The sequence below is a fragment of the Rana temporaria genome, chromosome 2 (genome assembly GCF_905171775.1).
Source record: "Rana temporaria chromosome 2, aRanTem1.1, whole genome shotgun sequence".
Classification (NCBI taxonomy): domain Eukaryota; kingdom Metazoa; phylum Chordata; class Amphibia; order Anura; family Ranidae; genus Rana; species Rana temporaria.
The window spans coordinates 387321471-387338672 of record NC_053490.1 but is presented as its reverse complement, the minus strand read 5'-3'; the positions used below and the strand labels follow the sequence as shown (position 1 = coordinate 387338672).

General features: G+C 42.3%; 1 protein-coding gene across 4 annotated transcripts in view; it reads left to right on the top strand.

Annotated features, from left to right (window-relative positions):
* LOC120927347 (transcription elongation factor A protein 2-like) overlaps positions 1 to 17202 on the top strand; it is a 188665-nt gene that overhangs the window by 166863 nt on the left and 4600 nt on the right. For all 4 annotated transcript variants that reach the window (XM_040337946.1, XM_040337948.1, XM_040337947.1 and 1 more), the window contains 3 exons: positions 3659 to 3813; positions 9453 to 9599; positions 11612 to 11683. In XM_040337946.1, coding sequence (XP_040193880.1) covers positions 3659 to 3813; positions 9453 to 9599; positions 11612 to 11683 — 374 coding nt within the window. The remainder of the gene's footprint in view (positions 1 to 3658; positions 3814 to 9452; positions 9600 to 11611; positions 11684 to 17202) is intronic.

Genomic DNA, 17202 nt, shown 5'->3' with positions numbered 1-17202 from the left:
CCCCTAATTTAAATATGATCCACCCCTTCCTGTCAAGGTCACACCCCTTCCTGTTTAAGACCTGCCCTGAAATTTTCTAGTGGGGACACTAGTTCTCAGGGTCTTGCAGATTCCCTTCATCTGCAGAGATTTCCTCTTAATTCCTGTTTGGCTATGGGGCAGGAAATTAAGGGAAATTAGCGGATGGCAAAAAAAAAAAATAACAGGGGCTAAAACCATCCCTTTACTCTATGTGGGCACCAGACCGATTTATCTTGTAGCCCAGTCCACCTCATAATACTCGTGCTGCACTAAAAGTGTAGCGCAAGCCGGCGGGGACTCTTTTCGTGCTGCCCCCCTGCAAAGTGCTGCCCTAGGTCTGGGCCTTGTTGGCCTAGGCCAAGATACAGGGTTGGGTGTAGGTAATTGCTGGATGGAATTACATTTGGGAAAATAAATACATTGTGGTCTAGAATCCACAGAATCATGGTGCCTTCCATAGGTCCAAAAAGTTTATTCTTTTGACAATAGTGACTTCAAAGGACAAAAATACAGACACCATACAAAATTCAGTCATAAATATGTCATTGACCAGTGTCAATGACATATTTATAACTGAATTTTGTATTGTGTCTGCATTTGTATCCTTTGAAGTCACTATTGTCACCTTAACGTTGCAGAAAATCTTTCTAGCAAGGCCAGAAAGGACTCAAATAGCGTTAAAATATGTCCTTAATTTCTTCCTGATAATAAATAAATAGTGAATAAATAATATTTATTTAAAACAACAGTCAACTGTGCATATGTAACATTCACAACCTACAGTGAAATCTCCTAATAGTGACAAATCATAAATCGTATAAATGTATTCTTAATCCTTTATAACTTAATAAACGTATAACTTAAACGTAATTCTATATAACTAAAGAATAAAAGACTATTAAAAAAAAATACAATAAATAATTTTCTTCCAAAGTGAATCCATGTGTTTCTCATTTAAAAGATAACAAAATCAAACAACAAAAAATGTAATGTATTGCAGCTTACAGTCCTTAAATGTGCTGGCTGCATTTATTTTCTTCTTTTTTTTTTTTTAGCTAAAAACATTTTAATACAGAAAATAATTCTTTATAGAAATGTAGTGTTCCTGTCTCTTCTTGTAGTGACATATATCTCCTCGGTTTGGTGTGCTCACCTTTAATAGGGTGTTGTCTCCATATCATAAACTGAAAATTAAACTGCGTATAAATTAAAACCCTTATACTATAAGCCCCAGTTCACACTATGAATTGCACATTCCTGTGCAATTTACATGCGATTCAGTGTGGTGCGATTGCAACCTATTAATTTTGAATGGGCTAAAATCGCACTGCATCGCACCAAAAGTACTGCACTACTCTTGGAAACTCACTGCAGCTTTTGTACCATGGTACAGGCAAAGGCACTGGCCCAGATTCTCATACATTTACGTTGCTCCTGGGCAGCGTAACGTATGTGATTTACGTTACACCGCCGCAGGTTTACAGGTTTACAACCTGATTCTCAGAACACTTACCTGTAAACTTGCGGCGGTGTATCGTTAAATCGCTCGGCGCAAGCCGGCCCAGTTCAAATGGGCACCATTTAAATTAGGCGCGCTCCCGCACCGAGCGTACTGCGCATGCTCCGTCGGGTAAATTACCCGACGTGCATTGCGCTAAATGACGTCGCCCCAACGTCATTTGCTTAGACATTTACGTAAATGGCGTCCAGCGGCATTCACGGACGTCTTACGCAAACGACATATTTTTTTTTAATTCAACACGGGAACGACGGCCATACTTAACATTGGTTGCCCCTCCTAATAGCAGGGGCAACCTTACGCGTACGCTACGGAAACAACGTAAATTCTCAGCGTCGACCGCGCGTATGTTCGGGAATCTCGCGTAATTACCTAATTTGCATAGACGACGGGGAAAACGACGATGCGACACCTAGCGGCGGGAAAAAAAATTGCTTTTAAGATCTGACAGCGTAAGAGCCTTACGCCTGTCAGATCAAATGGGTATCTATGCGTAACTGATTCTAAGAATCAGTCGCATAGCTACCCGGTGCCAGATGAGGAGTTACGACGGCGCAAATGGTGTTGCGCCGTCGTAACGCCTTTGAGAATCTGGGCCACTGTGTTTGCAATCTGTGCTTAAAATGTTGTTAACTTAACATTGAAAACCGATGCAGGATGTGGTTCCTGGAAACGCACATGGAATGCGGGTTTCCCACACCAAGTTCTAGTGGGAACTTAGCCTTATAAAGTTAAAAGCATAACAAGTTGCCACTCACATGAATAAATGCATGACAGCATTTTAACAGGCATGAGCCTTCAACTGCCCCACCCTTTCTTGCAGTGCCTGCACTCCTTAGGATAGACTGCATGACAAGGCCCTGTCCTTATGCGTTTCATCAAACTGACTTCATCAAAGCCAAGTCATAACCAAGTTACATAGAATCTTCTCCTATAGCCACAATGAACAGGAAACTCCTGCCAGCTTTAGCAACATACTACATGTGCAAGCAGAATTGTTTAAAGCAAAATCTTACAAGATGGCTTAAGCCTCGTACACACGACCGAGAAACTCGATGGGCGAAACACATCGCTTTGCTCGTCGAGTTCTTGTTAGGCTGTTGAGGATCTCGGCGAGCCAAATTTCCCCATTGCCGTAGAGGAAAAAGAAGACATGCTTTATTTTTGGCTCGACGAGATCCTCGGCAGTTTCCTCGTCGAAAAGTGTACACACGACCGGTTTCCTGGGCAAAAAAAACAGCAAGTTTCTTGCTGGTTTTTGCTGAGAAACTCGGTCATGTGTACGAGGCCTTAGGTCATGGGTGCCCAACCAGTGGCCCGGGGGCCACATGTGGCCCGCAGAGCCCTCTGATGTGGCCCGCGACCTCCTTCTCTGGGATGGTGGGTTGGCAAGCCCAGATCACGGTTTTCCAACCCACCATCCCAGAGAATCAGTGTTGTGAGCGAAGATGGTGGTAGAGGAAGCAAACGGCTGCGAAGCTGATGCTTCCTGTATAGCGCTGGCTCCTGCCACAAATGGAGTGATACCCAATGCACTCTGTTTTAACCTGCAGGTTTGGTGCGCTTTCAAAAAGTGCTCCACACCTGCAGGATATATTAGAAGTCTATGGCAAAGTGCAACTAACCTGCTGGAAGGCCACAGGTGCACTGCGCTGCACCCGCGGTGGGGGTAAACCATAGTGAATCAGTGTGAAAGCCACCTTAGACCTCTTTTACACGATCAGTGGACCCTCAATTCACCTGTAGGGAGCAGTAGATGTAAACAGACTTGTGTCCGTTTACACCCACCTACCTCCAATCTGATCCCCCCCCCCCCAAAAAAAAACAGAAGGGTATCTGTCCCCTTCCATATGGGCAGATTGGAAGACCCATACTGTGGCCCGTGACCAAAAACAAAGTCGCTCAAGTGGCCCTTGTTCTTCAAAAGGTTGGGCACCCCTGCCTTAGGTTATACTATAGGCATATTTGTCATGACCACCACGTAGTGACATTGAGCAATCATCAAGGTCATCTTACACAGTGTGGATTTTGTGCTTCTCATACTGTCTGTGCTTGATGTTGTTTTTTTTGGAAAGGCTTGATTTTACATCCTATTGTCGCTTTCCATGACATTCTCACTTGTATATAGAGAAATAAAGGCTACAGATATGAAATACAGAAACAGAATTCGGAGTCGGATTAGTAATTTAAAGGATCCAAAGAATCCATCTCTGAGACGAAATGTCCTGTGTGGCACTGTATCGACACAGAATATTGCAACAATGACAGCTGAGGTAACCAGATCTTACAAGACCAAGTACATTGTTTTTTGGACCATATATCATTCTTATGAAATGGAGATTTTTAAGATGTCTAAAGAATAGTGGCCAGAGTGTACAAATTTGGTACATAAACAAAGTTTTCATTCAAGATGAAAACGCATTGCTAGTATGATAAAATGTCGGTGTTTGTACCAAATATAGTTACAACTATATTCAAGCATTGAACATTCACTGTTAGTATTATAACCTGTCAGTTTCCATATTTTTTTATTTTCCACATATAACAGCAATGTATTGGACAGACAGTGGTTTACAGGGTACAAAGGACTGTCACCTGCCACTAATAACAAAATTCATTATAATTTTGGACAGGCATCAGTTAAAGTGGTTGTAAACCCTCAGGGACAATTTTCACCTACAGTACATGTAAGCCTAGATTAAGGCTTACCTGTAGGTGCTTAAAATGTCTCCTAAACCTCCACGGTTTAGGAGATATTTGCAATGTCCCCGAACAAAGGCCTCTTCTGCGCATGCACTGACTTGAAAGGGCACTCTGTGCCGTTTCAAACTGGGGTCATGCCGTGACGTGGGAGTGACGTCACGTGACTCCGGCCACTCACAGAGCCCTGGAAGGAAGAGGATTGAAGAATGGATGCTAGCTGCCAGCGAGTAAGACGGGGACATTGGGAGCTTCTCCTGCAGGTAACTGTCACATAATGGGCTACTATGCGATGCATAGTAGCCCATTATGCTTTACCTTTGCAGGGAAACAAAAAGGAAGTAAAACCCATCAGGGTTTACTTCCACTTTAACTGTTTGGATTGGAAGAAATTAAAGCACACAGAGGCCATGAAAGAACTGATGTACATCCTAGAACAGGGGTGTCAACCTTTGAGAGGCAAATATCTGCCTGAACAACATGAAAGAGATGGTTTTTTTTTGAAGAAGAAGAAATTAACTTGCAAGTCCTAACCAAATAGTAAGGAAAACGTAGAAAGATATAATAAAACAAATGTCACTGAAAAAATATAAACTTAGCCTACCTTAAAATTGGACAGTGTCAGTCAGTAAACTAGTAGACAGTGTCAGTAGAGCAGAATATGTCAGTAGGGTATAGGTTGGTATCAGTAGGGGGGTGGACGGTGTCTGTGATTAGAGCAGTGGACAGTGTTAGTAGGGCAGTGAACTTTGTCAGTAGGGCAGTGAACTTTGTCAGTAGGGCAGTGAACTTTGTCAGTAGGGCAGTGAACTTTGGCAGTAGGGCAGTGAACTTTGTCAGTAGGGCAGTGGATGGTGTCAGTAGGGTAGAGGTCGGCATCAGTAAGGCATTGGAGGGAGTCGGTCATTTTAGTTTTTTATCATTTTTACAATCATATTTTTTTATTATTTTTAGAAAAATTTTATGTTTTATTTTTAAAAAAATTAGCAGCTCTGTTGGGGGGGCTTTAGTGAAAACCCCTGACCTCCCTAATGTCTAATTTTTGAGCCAGAGAAAGGATATTGAAGACACAGTCCTCAAACTCCATCTCTGCAGCCTTAACTACACAAAATGAATGAATAGTAATGCCCTGTACACACGATTGGACCTTTGTCCGACCAAATTCACATCGGAATTCCGACGGAATTCCATCAGAGGAAAAGAGAACATGTTCTCTATGTAAACTCTGATGGAATTCATCGGAATTTCTGATGGAATTTCCGATGGAAAAAGTCGGACGGACTTTTTCCATCGAAAATTCCGTCCGTGTGTATGCCCCATCGGAGTAATTCCATCAGAAATTCCGATCGTGTGCACGAGGCTTAAGAGATCTGCACTGTTCATTCACAAACAGTTTACCATGCCTCCGTTATGAACGAACACAAGGAAGGGATGCAATCTATCTGTCACCTGCCCCTGCAATGACCCTCCTCATGTGGACCCACAATGAGAATGAATGCCAGTTTCAAAGTTCAGTTATCCCTGTAACAACTTTACATTGCAACGGTATAACATTTTGCTACCAACTGTATTTGCAATGTTACTACAGATCAGAGGTGTGTTTTTGATCTGCCTAAAATGTCAGTTAAAGCTAATTCTGTCTGTTCAAAATCTAATACACCGTGTTTGGTTCGTATCATCAAATTGTTATAACATTTACAGTATATGTGCAGATTTTTTTAAAATTATTTATTAATGTAGTTTTTTTAGAGTATCTTTTTAATAGCCATTATATTTGTAAAGAACTTTACCATACTTTATTTTAGAAACTTAAAGTGAGTTTAAAGTGTTTGGTCTCACTGGATCTTTTGCCACACACAGCATATTTTCACAGTATGGGTTTCTTACCTTAGAGAGTACCCCCCTCCATCACTGGAATGTCCAGAATCTCCCTTGTCACTCCAAGGCTTCCATTTTCCTCCTGTCTTGCTGGTCAAGGAGTCTTCACCCTGGCACCCGGAACTTACTCCTGGCATGTGTAATGCCTCATACACATGACCGGGTTTTCCGCCGGGAAAACTGCGAGGAGAGCTTTTGGCCAGGAATCCAGGCCATGTGTATGCTCCCTCGCAGTTTTTCAAACAGGGAAACTGCCAAAATCCGCCGGTAAAAAAAAGAGAACCAGCTGCCCGTCGGGATTCCGGACTGACTTTTTCCCTTTGGAAATCCCGATCGTGTGTACGAGGCATAAGATGTTGCATGTGAAGAAGCATTCATAAAAAAAACTATTAGCAGGCAGGGGAAAACTGTTATATGTCAGAAAAGACATACAGTGTCTCTTCTACCATATATACAAGTACATCTATATGCTTGCAACTTTTTACTTTTCAGGTTTAATTTTAACAGTAAGCAGGAAAAGTTTAATAATAATAATAATAATAATAATAATAATAATAATAATAATAATAATTTGTAATTTCTATGTACAGTAAAAACAGTTATGTTAAAACTATCCCTGGACAGCTTTAGAGCCGGTTCACACTGGGGCGACTCGTCAGGCGACTCAGCCGCCTGACAAGTCGCGTCCCATTGTATTCAATAGAACCGTTCTAATAGGAGCGATGCAAGTCGCTCCGACTTGGTTCTTGTACGACTTTGGGGGCGACTCGGGGGGACTCTGCATTGACGCCTTAAAATATAAAATAAAATAACTCCAAAGCAAACCTTTGACCCCCCCCCCCCCCAAAAAAAAACTATATGCACTACGCACAATATATAACTTTCTAATTTCTCAACATTAAAATGAATTTAAGCAAATCAAATCCCATGTTCCTTTTATTGTTATCTTCTGCCAAACCAAAGCAGTGCTCTGAATATTGAACCACAATTATGATATCATATCAAATAGATACAATTATATAATATAAACTGCAACAGCCGTATCCACAATAAAAATCGAATTTGTATTTTCAGTCGTGGGAGAGCTTATTAATCATTCTCCGCTGGCCATCTGGCAAAACACTCAGGGAAAAAAAATTCATATGCTACTGAAAAAAACAAACAAAAGGTCACTGCCATAGCATGATACAATATTTCATAAAGCAAATATAGTAAAATATACAGTATACAATAACAATGTAAGATGTGCATGTCATGGTCTGTGGAGTGTGAATGTGGAGATCTAAAAATAAAACAGTGACACACATCTCACAATAACTATAAGTTTGTCCAGCATAGGATGTCCAACATTTTGTATTTTTTTTTTTTTTTTTACCTAGAAGGCCATGCCCCCTTTTGGCCAGTGCTGACATTTTCAGATCTTCTATATTCAGGCCATGACATGTGAATCTTCCATCCTGGTTGGTGGCTGCATATACATGATATTGTCAAAAGTATTGGGAAGCCTGCCTTTAAACGCACATGAACTTTTTTTGGTCTTTATTGAGAAAACATAAAATAGAGAGTAACAGACAAAATGCACATGAACTTTAATGGCATCCCAGTCTTAGTCCGTAGGGTTCAATATTGAGTTAGCCCACCCTTTGTCCTATGCTGACGCCTTGAGATTTCCCTTCACTGGAACTAACAGGCAAAGCCCAACCCCTGAAAAACAACCCCACACCATAATCCCTCCTCCACCAAATGATTTGGACTTCTGCACAAATCAAGGTCCATAAAGACATTGATGAGCGAGTTCGGGGTGGAGGAGCTTGACTGGCCAGCACAAAGTCCTGACCTCGACCCGATAGAACACCTTTGGGATGAATTAGAGCGGAGACTGCGAGCCAGGCATTCTCGTTCAACATCAGTGTCTAATCTCACAAATGGGCTTCTGGAACAATGGTCAAACATTCCCATAGACACACTCTTTCCAGAAGAGTTGAAGCTGTTATAGGCCAACTCAATATTGAACCCTACAGACTAAGGCCCCATACACACGAGAGGATTTATCCGCGAATACGGTCCAGCGGACCGTTTCCGCGGATAAATCCTCTCGAGGATTTGTGCGGATTTCCATGCGATGGAGTGTACTCACCATCGCATTGAAATCCGCGCCGAAATCCTCTGGCGATGACGTGTCGCGCCGTCACCGCGATTATGACGCGGCGACGTGCGCGACGCTGTCATATAAGGAATTCCACGCATGCGTCGAATCATTACGACGCATGCGGGGGATCCCTTCGGACGGATGGATCCGGTGAGTCTATACAGACCAGCGGATAGATTTGTTTAGCATGTCAGCAAATATTTATCTGCTGGAATCCATCCCAGGGGATAAATATCCGCGGAAAAAGATCCGCTGGAGTGTACACACCATAGGATCTATCCGCTGAAACCCATTCGCTGGGATTTTTCAGCGGATGGATTCTATCGTGTGTATGGGGCCTTAGACTGGAATGCCATTAAAGTTCATGTACGTGTAAAGGCAGGCGTACCAATACTTTTGAGATTATAGTGTATTTAAAGCTGAACTCCCATGCAAACTTCTAAATATGCAGATAAGATACAAATATAAGAGCTGTTTTACCCATCAGGATTTGTATTTCTTTTTATCTATTCCTGAGATTTACACAGTTCCGCCCAAAAAGCACAGCCCTGCCTAGCAGGAATGGGGACCTGGTCTTTCTTTGTTACAATATCACTTTGATATACAGGTCTCCACCCCCCCCCCACCTAATCCCACCCTGTGACTGGATAGTGAATGGACAGTGAATGGACAAGCAGCACACTGACTGCCTTATTCTTATGTCTTGGCTCTCCTTCAATCAGCATGGCTCATGTTATTAGGGTACTTACACTGTTTGTATTTTAAAAGATATTTAAGAATTTACTATTAAATACAGAACTGCAAAAATGTGTGTAAATTTAATTTGGCCAGAATATAACTTTGACTATTTTTTTTTTAAATCAAGTAATTTTTATTTTGTTTTTGTTATTGCTTATTACATACAAAAATTTAAGAACTTAATAATAACTATATTAATAAGAAACTTTTCATTTACATTCTATAGTGCAAATGTGTAAAGATTAATTAAATCCAATATTATAATAGATATCTATTCTACCAAGGAAAGAAGCTTTGACTATATTTACTTTGCTGGGGTACATTATTTTCACATCATGGACTTGTGTTTTTCTTGCGGAATTGTGAATTTTTGTTTTCTCCTGACTGTTATACTTCTTCCAAGAAAGCATACTCTAGTAAGTGACTTGGACCACTCTTGAATGACAGGCTATGGCAAGTGAAGAGCTGAAGGAGCTCAGGAATACGCTGACACAAGTAGCCATTAGAGAACATCAGATGGCAAAGACTGGAGGAACTCAGACAGACTTGCTTCAATGTGATAAGTGCAAGAAGAAAAATTGCTCCTACAACCAGGCATGTCACACTAGATTCATATTAATTACAATTATTGCTGTTGTCATTATGGTTTAACTCCAGGTTGCACAAATACCGCTGATAATTAAAATAGAAACATTCTTGCAGAGCAACTGTAGGCGATGAGTAAAACACTGGTGCTCAACTGCTTTGGTATTAAAGCGATCCTGTTGCTGTACAAACAAATTACGTGCAAAGCCTACCTGTAAAAGTGGAAGGTAAATGCTCACCTTTCCTGCTGCCTAACACCACTCTGATTCGAAGAGTTCTCCAAAGTCTACTGAGAAACTGGCCCATCCAGAAATGTCTATCTCATGGGCCCCTCGCTGCTTGCACTTTTCATTGGAGGTTGGCAGTAGAAACCAGTAAGAGATGTGGGGCAGGTGGAAAGGTAAGTAACCATTCTTTGCTGGATTATTTTGTATAGTGACAGCGTTGCTTTAACATTGTAAGAATATTCATTCAAGTGCGTCCTGGCAGGCTTAATCGTCTTGAAAATTATTCCTCAGGTTCTTTCAGTTCTGAGACTGCTAAACACTTGAAATGCTGGGTAGGTATGAAGTTAGACTGCAAATCTCATTGATGTTCATATCATTGATAATTTTATATCAGAAATACCCTGACTCAACCTGGAGTCCCTCACTTTGGAGGGGGTTTCTTCTTATGTCCTGTTTTGGCTATGGGACAAGAAGCGAAGGGAAATCTCCCCAATGGGAGATGGCAAAAACTCACAGGGGTTATAAGCTTTTCTTACTCTATCCAAAACGAAAAAAACGTTTTTTTCTCTTTAGATTTACTTTAAGGCCATTCAGGAAAGCTATAGAGCAGTGGTTCTCAACCGTTTAATGCCATGACCCCTTGATAACATTTCCCAAGTTGTGGGGACCCCTAACAGTAAAATTATTTTTGTAGCATGGGTTGTCCGCATCCAAGGCAAGACAAGTATTTTGCGCCCCTAACCCACGGACATTTAGCACTCCCTGAGTCTCTTCCACTCGTACAGTATTAATACCTTATGGTACATTTAAGGATGTACTACTCTTTCTCTTTGTTCGCCTTTCTTTCCAATTTATCTCTCTCTATGCTATTTTTTATTTTTTTCCCCCATCCCTCTCTCTACCCATCCTTCTTGTTCTTTCTCTTCCCTTTTTTTTGTTCCTCCTCCTCTTTTCCTCTCCCTTCCATGTATTCTCTATTTTTATTCCATCTCTTACTCCTTGGTGGGGGGAATGGGATGAGTGGCAGTGCTGGTGGGCTGCTGGAATTAGTGGCAGTGCTGGTGGGGGAGGGGGGGTGGGATCAGTGGCAGTGCTGGGGGGAGTTCTGATAAGCCAACTTAGGTGCTCTTGATTAAGGTCATCTGCTGATCTGAGAACTGTAGTGGGGACTTTTAATGGCAACTATAATCACAGGTAGTGTTACTCACTGTGTCTCTACGAATTTGTGATGTCTCGTAGCAGTGACACCTATGCCAAAATCAGGAGATAGGGTCTCCTCCAGGGGAAGACTCAGTTGAAGAATACCTTATCACATGCAGAAAAAAAAAAAAAAAATGTTTTGCTTGCATATGATTGGAGGATGAAAGTCAGCTGAGCTTCCCCTCATGCACTAAGCTCTGAAGCAACTGCACTTGCAAAGTGCACAGTCTAATTGCCTAATTGCCTTTTATAAATCAACTTCACACTGTAAAATCTTAAAGGATCATATACAAAAAAAAAACCTGAATATGTCTATACAGAATGACTATGTGCCTTTTGCCTGTGATCAGCGTGCGATTACAGTCAGTGTGTGGGCGCTCGCGGACCCAGAGCACCCTGTAGGAGATGCAAGGCACATGAGCACTAAGAGTAATTGCTGCCATATAGTGCTTGAAAGTGTGGCCAAGATATAATAAGATTTCATAGAGTCCATTTTGACAATAAGAACCTTTCAGCGCAGTAAAGTCTGAATAATTTCTGGTGGGACAGGGCAGTGTCATTCTCAATAACTTGTCAATACCTTGTCTCCTTTAGGTGCAGACACGCAGTGCAGATGAGCCAATGACAACTTTTGTACTTTGCAATGAGTGTGGCCACCGCTGGAAGGTTAGTAGTCCAGTTAATATCATTACATTCCTTTTCTTTTTATCATCTTCTAGTTCTTTGTCAGGCAGTATTGTGCAAAAATGTGGGCTCAAACCAACGAGTAGCCTGGGTTTCTGAACACCTGTACTGTAGTAAAATTAATTGAGGGGAATTCATAAAGAGTTTCAAAGGAGCCGCGCTAAACAAGTAAAAATTGGATAAACATCGATGTGTAAAATTAGTCCATATAACACAGATGAATGTGCATACTCTTTCAAAATATTGAAACAGCCCTCAACACCGCTACAAACTCGTGAACCTCCACCACATAAAGTGCATGCTTACCGGAAGGCAAGCTATCATAAGCTTGTGGCTATCAACCCAGCCAAGGCCTTTATCCAGGATGGCAGCTCACAGACAGATGTTTAGTATGATAAGGGAAGGACACCTGCCAATCGACCAGGAAGACTCGGTTATTCAGTGATCATGGACGTGTACCAGGCAATTTACCCAAAAAGGAAAGAGCTCACCATAGTGTAAATCGTATCACACAGGTTTATTAAAATAAAAGGTTGCACTTACATAAGAAGTGAATAATAAAACATCAAGGTTAAAAGCTGTCTGGCTAGCAAACACCCACCCTCTTGAGATCACCACGCAATGACGTCAGCACGCCACTCCTCATCTGACATCATCACATTGTGATCCAGAGAGGACGGGAATCCATGTTGATTACTGCTAATGATACCGTTTTCATAACTAAAATCTTGTATATAGTCCCTTATCATCCCTGCCAAGAGCTTGCATACTATTGATGTTAGGCTAACTGGTCTTTATTTCCCAGGGATGTATTTTGGCCCTTTTTAAATATTGGCGTTACATTGGCTTTTCTCCAATCAGCTGGTACCATTCCAGTCAGGAAACTGTCAGTAAAAATTAGGAACAATGGTCTGGCAATTACTTGACTGAGTTCCCTAAGTACCCTTGGGTGCAAACCATCCCGGTGATTTATTAATGGTAAGTTTCCCAGGTCTATTTCTAATTCTGTCCTCTGCTAGCCATTAGGGTGCTTCCTGTGATGTGTCATGAGGAAGCCCCCCCCCCCCCCGATTCCCTAGTGAAGACTGAGGAGAAGAATAAATTCAATACCTTTGCCATCTCCCCATCCTTTGTAACCAGATGTCCTTCCTCATTCTTTATGGGGACAATATGGTCTGTCCTCCCTTTATTTATAGTTTATATACTCTCCTCCCCTATGTGTCTTTCGTGTTTTATCTTAAGCGCCCTAATTGCACCCTTACATATCTTGTTGCATTCTTTGTAAGGTCTAAATGCTGGTGATCATCCCTCAGCCTTGTATTTTGCTTTTATGCATTTTTACATTAACGTTAAGCCATGGGTGCTCAACCTGTGGCCCTCCAGCTGTTGCAGGACCACAAGTCCCATGAGGCATTGCAAGGCTGATAGCATGACTCCCAAAGGCAGAGGCATGATGGGATTTATAGTTCTGCAACAGCTGGAGGGCCACAGGTTGAGCACCCATGAGTTAAGCCATCCAGGACTTTTTTTCGCTCTTTTAAATTTATTTCCCAATGGGATGCACTGGCTAATGCCCTTAAAGCAAACCCATCTCTCCTCTGTGTTCTTTGTGTCTAAGATTTTTTCCCGATTTATATCTTCTAGCAAGGTTCGTAGTTTAGGGAAGTTAGCTCTTCTGAAATTCAGCATCTTTGTGTTCCCCTTGTGTTTCCTATTTGTGTGATTTATACTGAAGCCAATCGACCTGTGATCACTGTTTCCTAAATTGCCTTGTATTTCCACATCCATAATCAGGTCTGTATTGTTGGTAATCAGTAGATCTAGTAACCCCTTGTTTCTAGTTGGTGCGTCTATCATCTGACCCATGGAATTGTCCTGCAAGACATTTAGGAACTGACGAGCCTCAAGCCTCGTACACACGACCGAGGAACTCGACGGGCGAAACACATCGTTTTCCTCGTCGAGTTCCTTGTCAGGCTGTCGAGGAACTCGACAAGGCAAGTTTCTCCATTCCCGTCGAGGAAATAGAGAACTTGCTCTCTTTTTGGCTCGTCGAGTTTCTCGACAGTTTCCTCAACGAAAATGTACACACGACCGGTATCGGTCGTGTGTACGAGGCCTCACGGGAGGGAACCACGAATGCGTGGTTCCCTCCACCCAGTCTATGTCTGGTTAATTAAAATCCCCCATGATAACACTTCCCATCCTTGCTGCTAATCCAAATTGTGATAGGAGGTCCATCTTATTTCCCCCTTAGCTTCATCCCTTTGGAGCTCTACCCATAAGGATTCCACCTCCTCCCTAGCTCCCTTATTGATGTCATCTCTCACATTCACTTGAACATTATTCTTGGTATATGGGCATACCCCTCCCCTTTTTTTACCCTCTCTATGCCTGCGATAAAGGGAATACCCTTGAATGGTTGCCAGCCAATCATGAGAGCTGTTGAACCAGGTCTCTGAAATTCCCACAAAATTAAAAGTTTGTGGAGTGGAGGGGATCGTGGACATCGCTGGGTGCATTAAGATAAAAAAAACCTTCTGCCTTTACAACTCCTTTAATGACTGCTAAGATACAATATATTACATTTCTGGTTTGTGGTTTAATACCACTTTAATATTTTTACTTATCAAATACATCACCTTCCCCAAAAGCATCAAAAGCAGCTGGTGTTTGTTATGTTACCACATAAAATAGTCTAAAAGGTCAATGGTATACTGATAAAATGCAAATGTCATCATTAACAAAGGATGGGTATTGGCGGTAATAGATGCTCATTAGCAGTACAATGACAAATGTATAAGAGGTCTGTCCTTTGTGGCAGATGGTGCCATGACCCCTGTCTTTCAGCGGGAACTGGCTGAATTTCGATCCTTGTATGGACTAGCTGGTTGTACACAAGTCAATCTAACAAATGACAGCTTGTTGGGTTTTTCCAAAAATTATCTGTGCCACCGGTTATAGCTGGCAACACTGACCATTGTATTCTGCCAGTGGGGAAGGCTCCTTGCCAACAGGATGCAATAGCACAGTAGGAGGATTTCCCCATCCACATCGATTGTAATGGGGGTATTGGATATTTTTATTTATTTTTGTTCAACCCACTGGTTGAATGAAAAAAAAATGAATCATGTCAATTTTATCAAAAATGCCTTTACATATTCAGCGCACAGTTTTGTTTTGTTTCCCTAATAATAATCCTTCTGTAGGGATACTTTGTGTGCAGTATTATGTGAATGTTTTTGAGGCACACAACAAATGGCCTGTGATGTGATAGTACCACTGTGAGTCCAGTATTTGTATTTGGTTAGTCACAACTCGCATCCTTTGGTTTTGCATAACGATTGGCTTTTTTATTGAGATTTGGTTAAGAACCTCAAATAAGTTCAGAAATTCAGAGGATGCCTGTAGGATAAAAGAGGCACATTTGGAAACATTTCCTACAGTCAATTGTCCCACTGGAGTATAGGTTGGGGCAGGGATGGGCTGGCCATTGGGACTACAGGGAGTTTCCCGGTGGGCCGATGGCTCAGTGGGCCGGCTTCAGTGACAGCGGACTGCCGCCCCCCTCCGCTTCTCTGTCTCTCCCTTCCTGCAGTGCTTACCTGGGGGTAACAGAGAAGCATGGAGGAGGGGACAGACAGCTGACTCAACAGCTATGGCCTGGGAGTTTCTCACTTCTGCCTAATCTTGTCCCATAAGGGGGGGCACCAAACTGATTCTTTGCCCCGGGTGAAATAATGTCTAGCTTCCCCACTGGTACTGCCTATAAGAGTACTAGTATCTAATAAAGTAGAATGGCTAGTGAAGGGGGAGAGGGGGTTCGGGTGGCCAGGGGGGGGGTTGCGGGAGTTGTCCGGCCGCCATGGGAGAGACCTGTGAAAGTGGGCCAGTCTGCATGACTCCCAAAGGCAGAGGCATGATGGGATTTATAGTTCTGCAACAGCTGGAGGGCCACAGGTTGAGCACCCATGAGTTAAGCCATCCAGGACTTTTTTTCGCTCTTTTAAATTTAATTCCCAATGGGATGCACTGGCTAATGCCCTTAAAGCAAACCCATCTCTCCTCTGTGTTCTTTGTGTCTAAGATTTTTTCCCGATTTATATCTTCTAGCAAGGTTCGTAGTTTAGGGAAGTTAGCTCTTCTGAAATTCAGCATCTTTGTGTTCCCCTTGTGTTTCCTATTTGTGTGATTTATACTGAAGCCAATCGACCTGTGATCACTGTTTCCTAAATTGCCTTGTATTTCCACATCCATAATCAGGTCTGTATTGTTGGTAATCAGTAGATCTAGTAACCCCTTGTTTCTAGTTGGTGCGTCTATCATCTGACCCATGGAATTGTCCTGCAAGACATTTAGGAACTGACGAGCCTCAAGCCTCGTACACACGACCGAGGAACTCGACGGGCGAAACACATCGTTTTCCTCGTCGAGTTCCTTGTCAGGCTGTCGAGGAACTCGACAAGGCAAGTTTCTCCATTCCCGTCGAGGAAATAGAGAACTTGCTCTCTTTTTGGCTCGTCGAGTTTCTCGACAGTTTCCTCAACGAAAATGTACACACGACCGGTATCGGTCGTGTGTACGAGGCCTCACGGGAGGGAACCACGAATGCGTGGTTCCCTCCACCCAGTCTATGTCTGGTTAATTAAAATCCCCCATGATAACACTTCCCATCCTTGCTGCTAATCCAAATTGTGATAGGAGGTCCATCTTATTTCCCCCTTAGCTTCATCCCTTTGGAGCTCTACCCATAAGGATTCCACCTCCTCCCTAGCTCCCTTATTGATGTCATCTCTCACATTCACTTGAACATTATTCTTGGTATATGGGCATACCCCTCCCCTTTTTTTACCCTCTCTATGCCTGCGATAAAGGGAATACCCTTGAATGGTTGCCAGCCAATCATGAGAGCTGTTGAACCAGGTCTCTGAAATTCCCACAAAATTAAAAGTTTGTGGAGTGGAGGGGATCGTGGACATCGCTGGGTGCATTAAGATAAAAAAAACCTTCTGCCTTTACAACTCCTTTAATGACTGCTAAGATACAATATATTACATTTCTGGTTTGTGGTTTAATACCACTTTAATATTTTTACTTATCAAATACATCACCTTCCCCAAAAGCATCAAAAGCAGCTGGTGTTTGTTATGTTACCACATAAAATAGTCTAAAAGGTCAATGGTATACTGATAAAATGCAAATGTCATCATTAACAAAGGATGGGTATTGGCGGTAATAGATGCTCATTAGCAGTACAATGACAAATGTATAAGAGGTCTGTCCTTTGTGGCAGATGGTGCCATGACCCCTGTCTTTCAGCGGGAACTGGCTGAATTTCGATCCTTGTATGGACTAGCTGGTTGTACACAAGTCAATCTAACAAATGACAGCTTGTTGGGTTTTTCCAAAAAATTATCTGTGCCACCGGTTATAGCTGGCAACACTGACCATTGTATTCTGCCAGTGGGGAAGGCTCCTTGCCAACAGGATGCAATAGCACA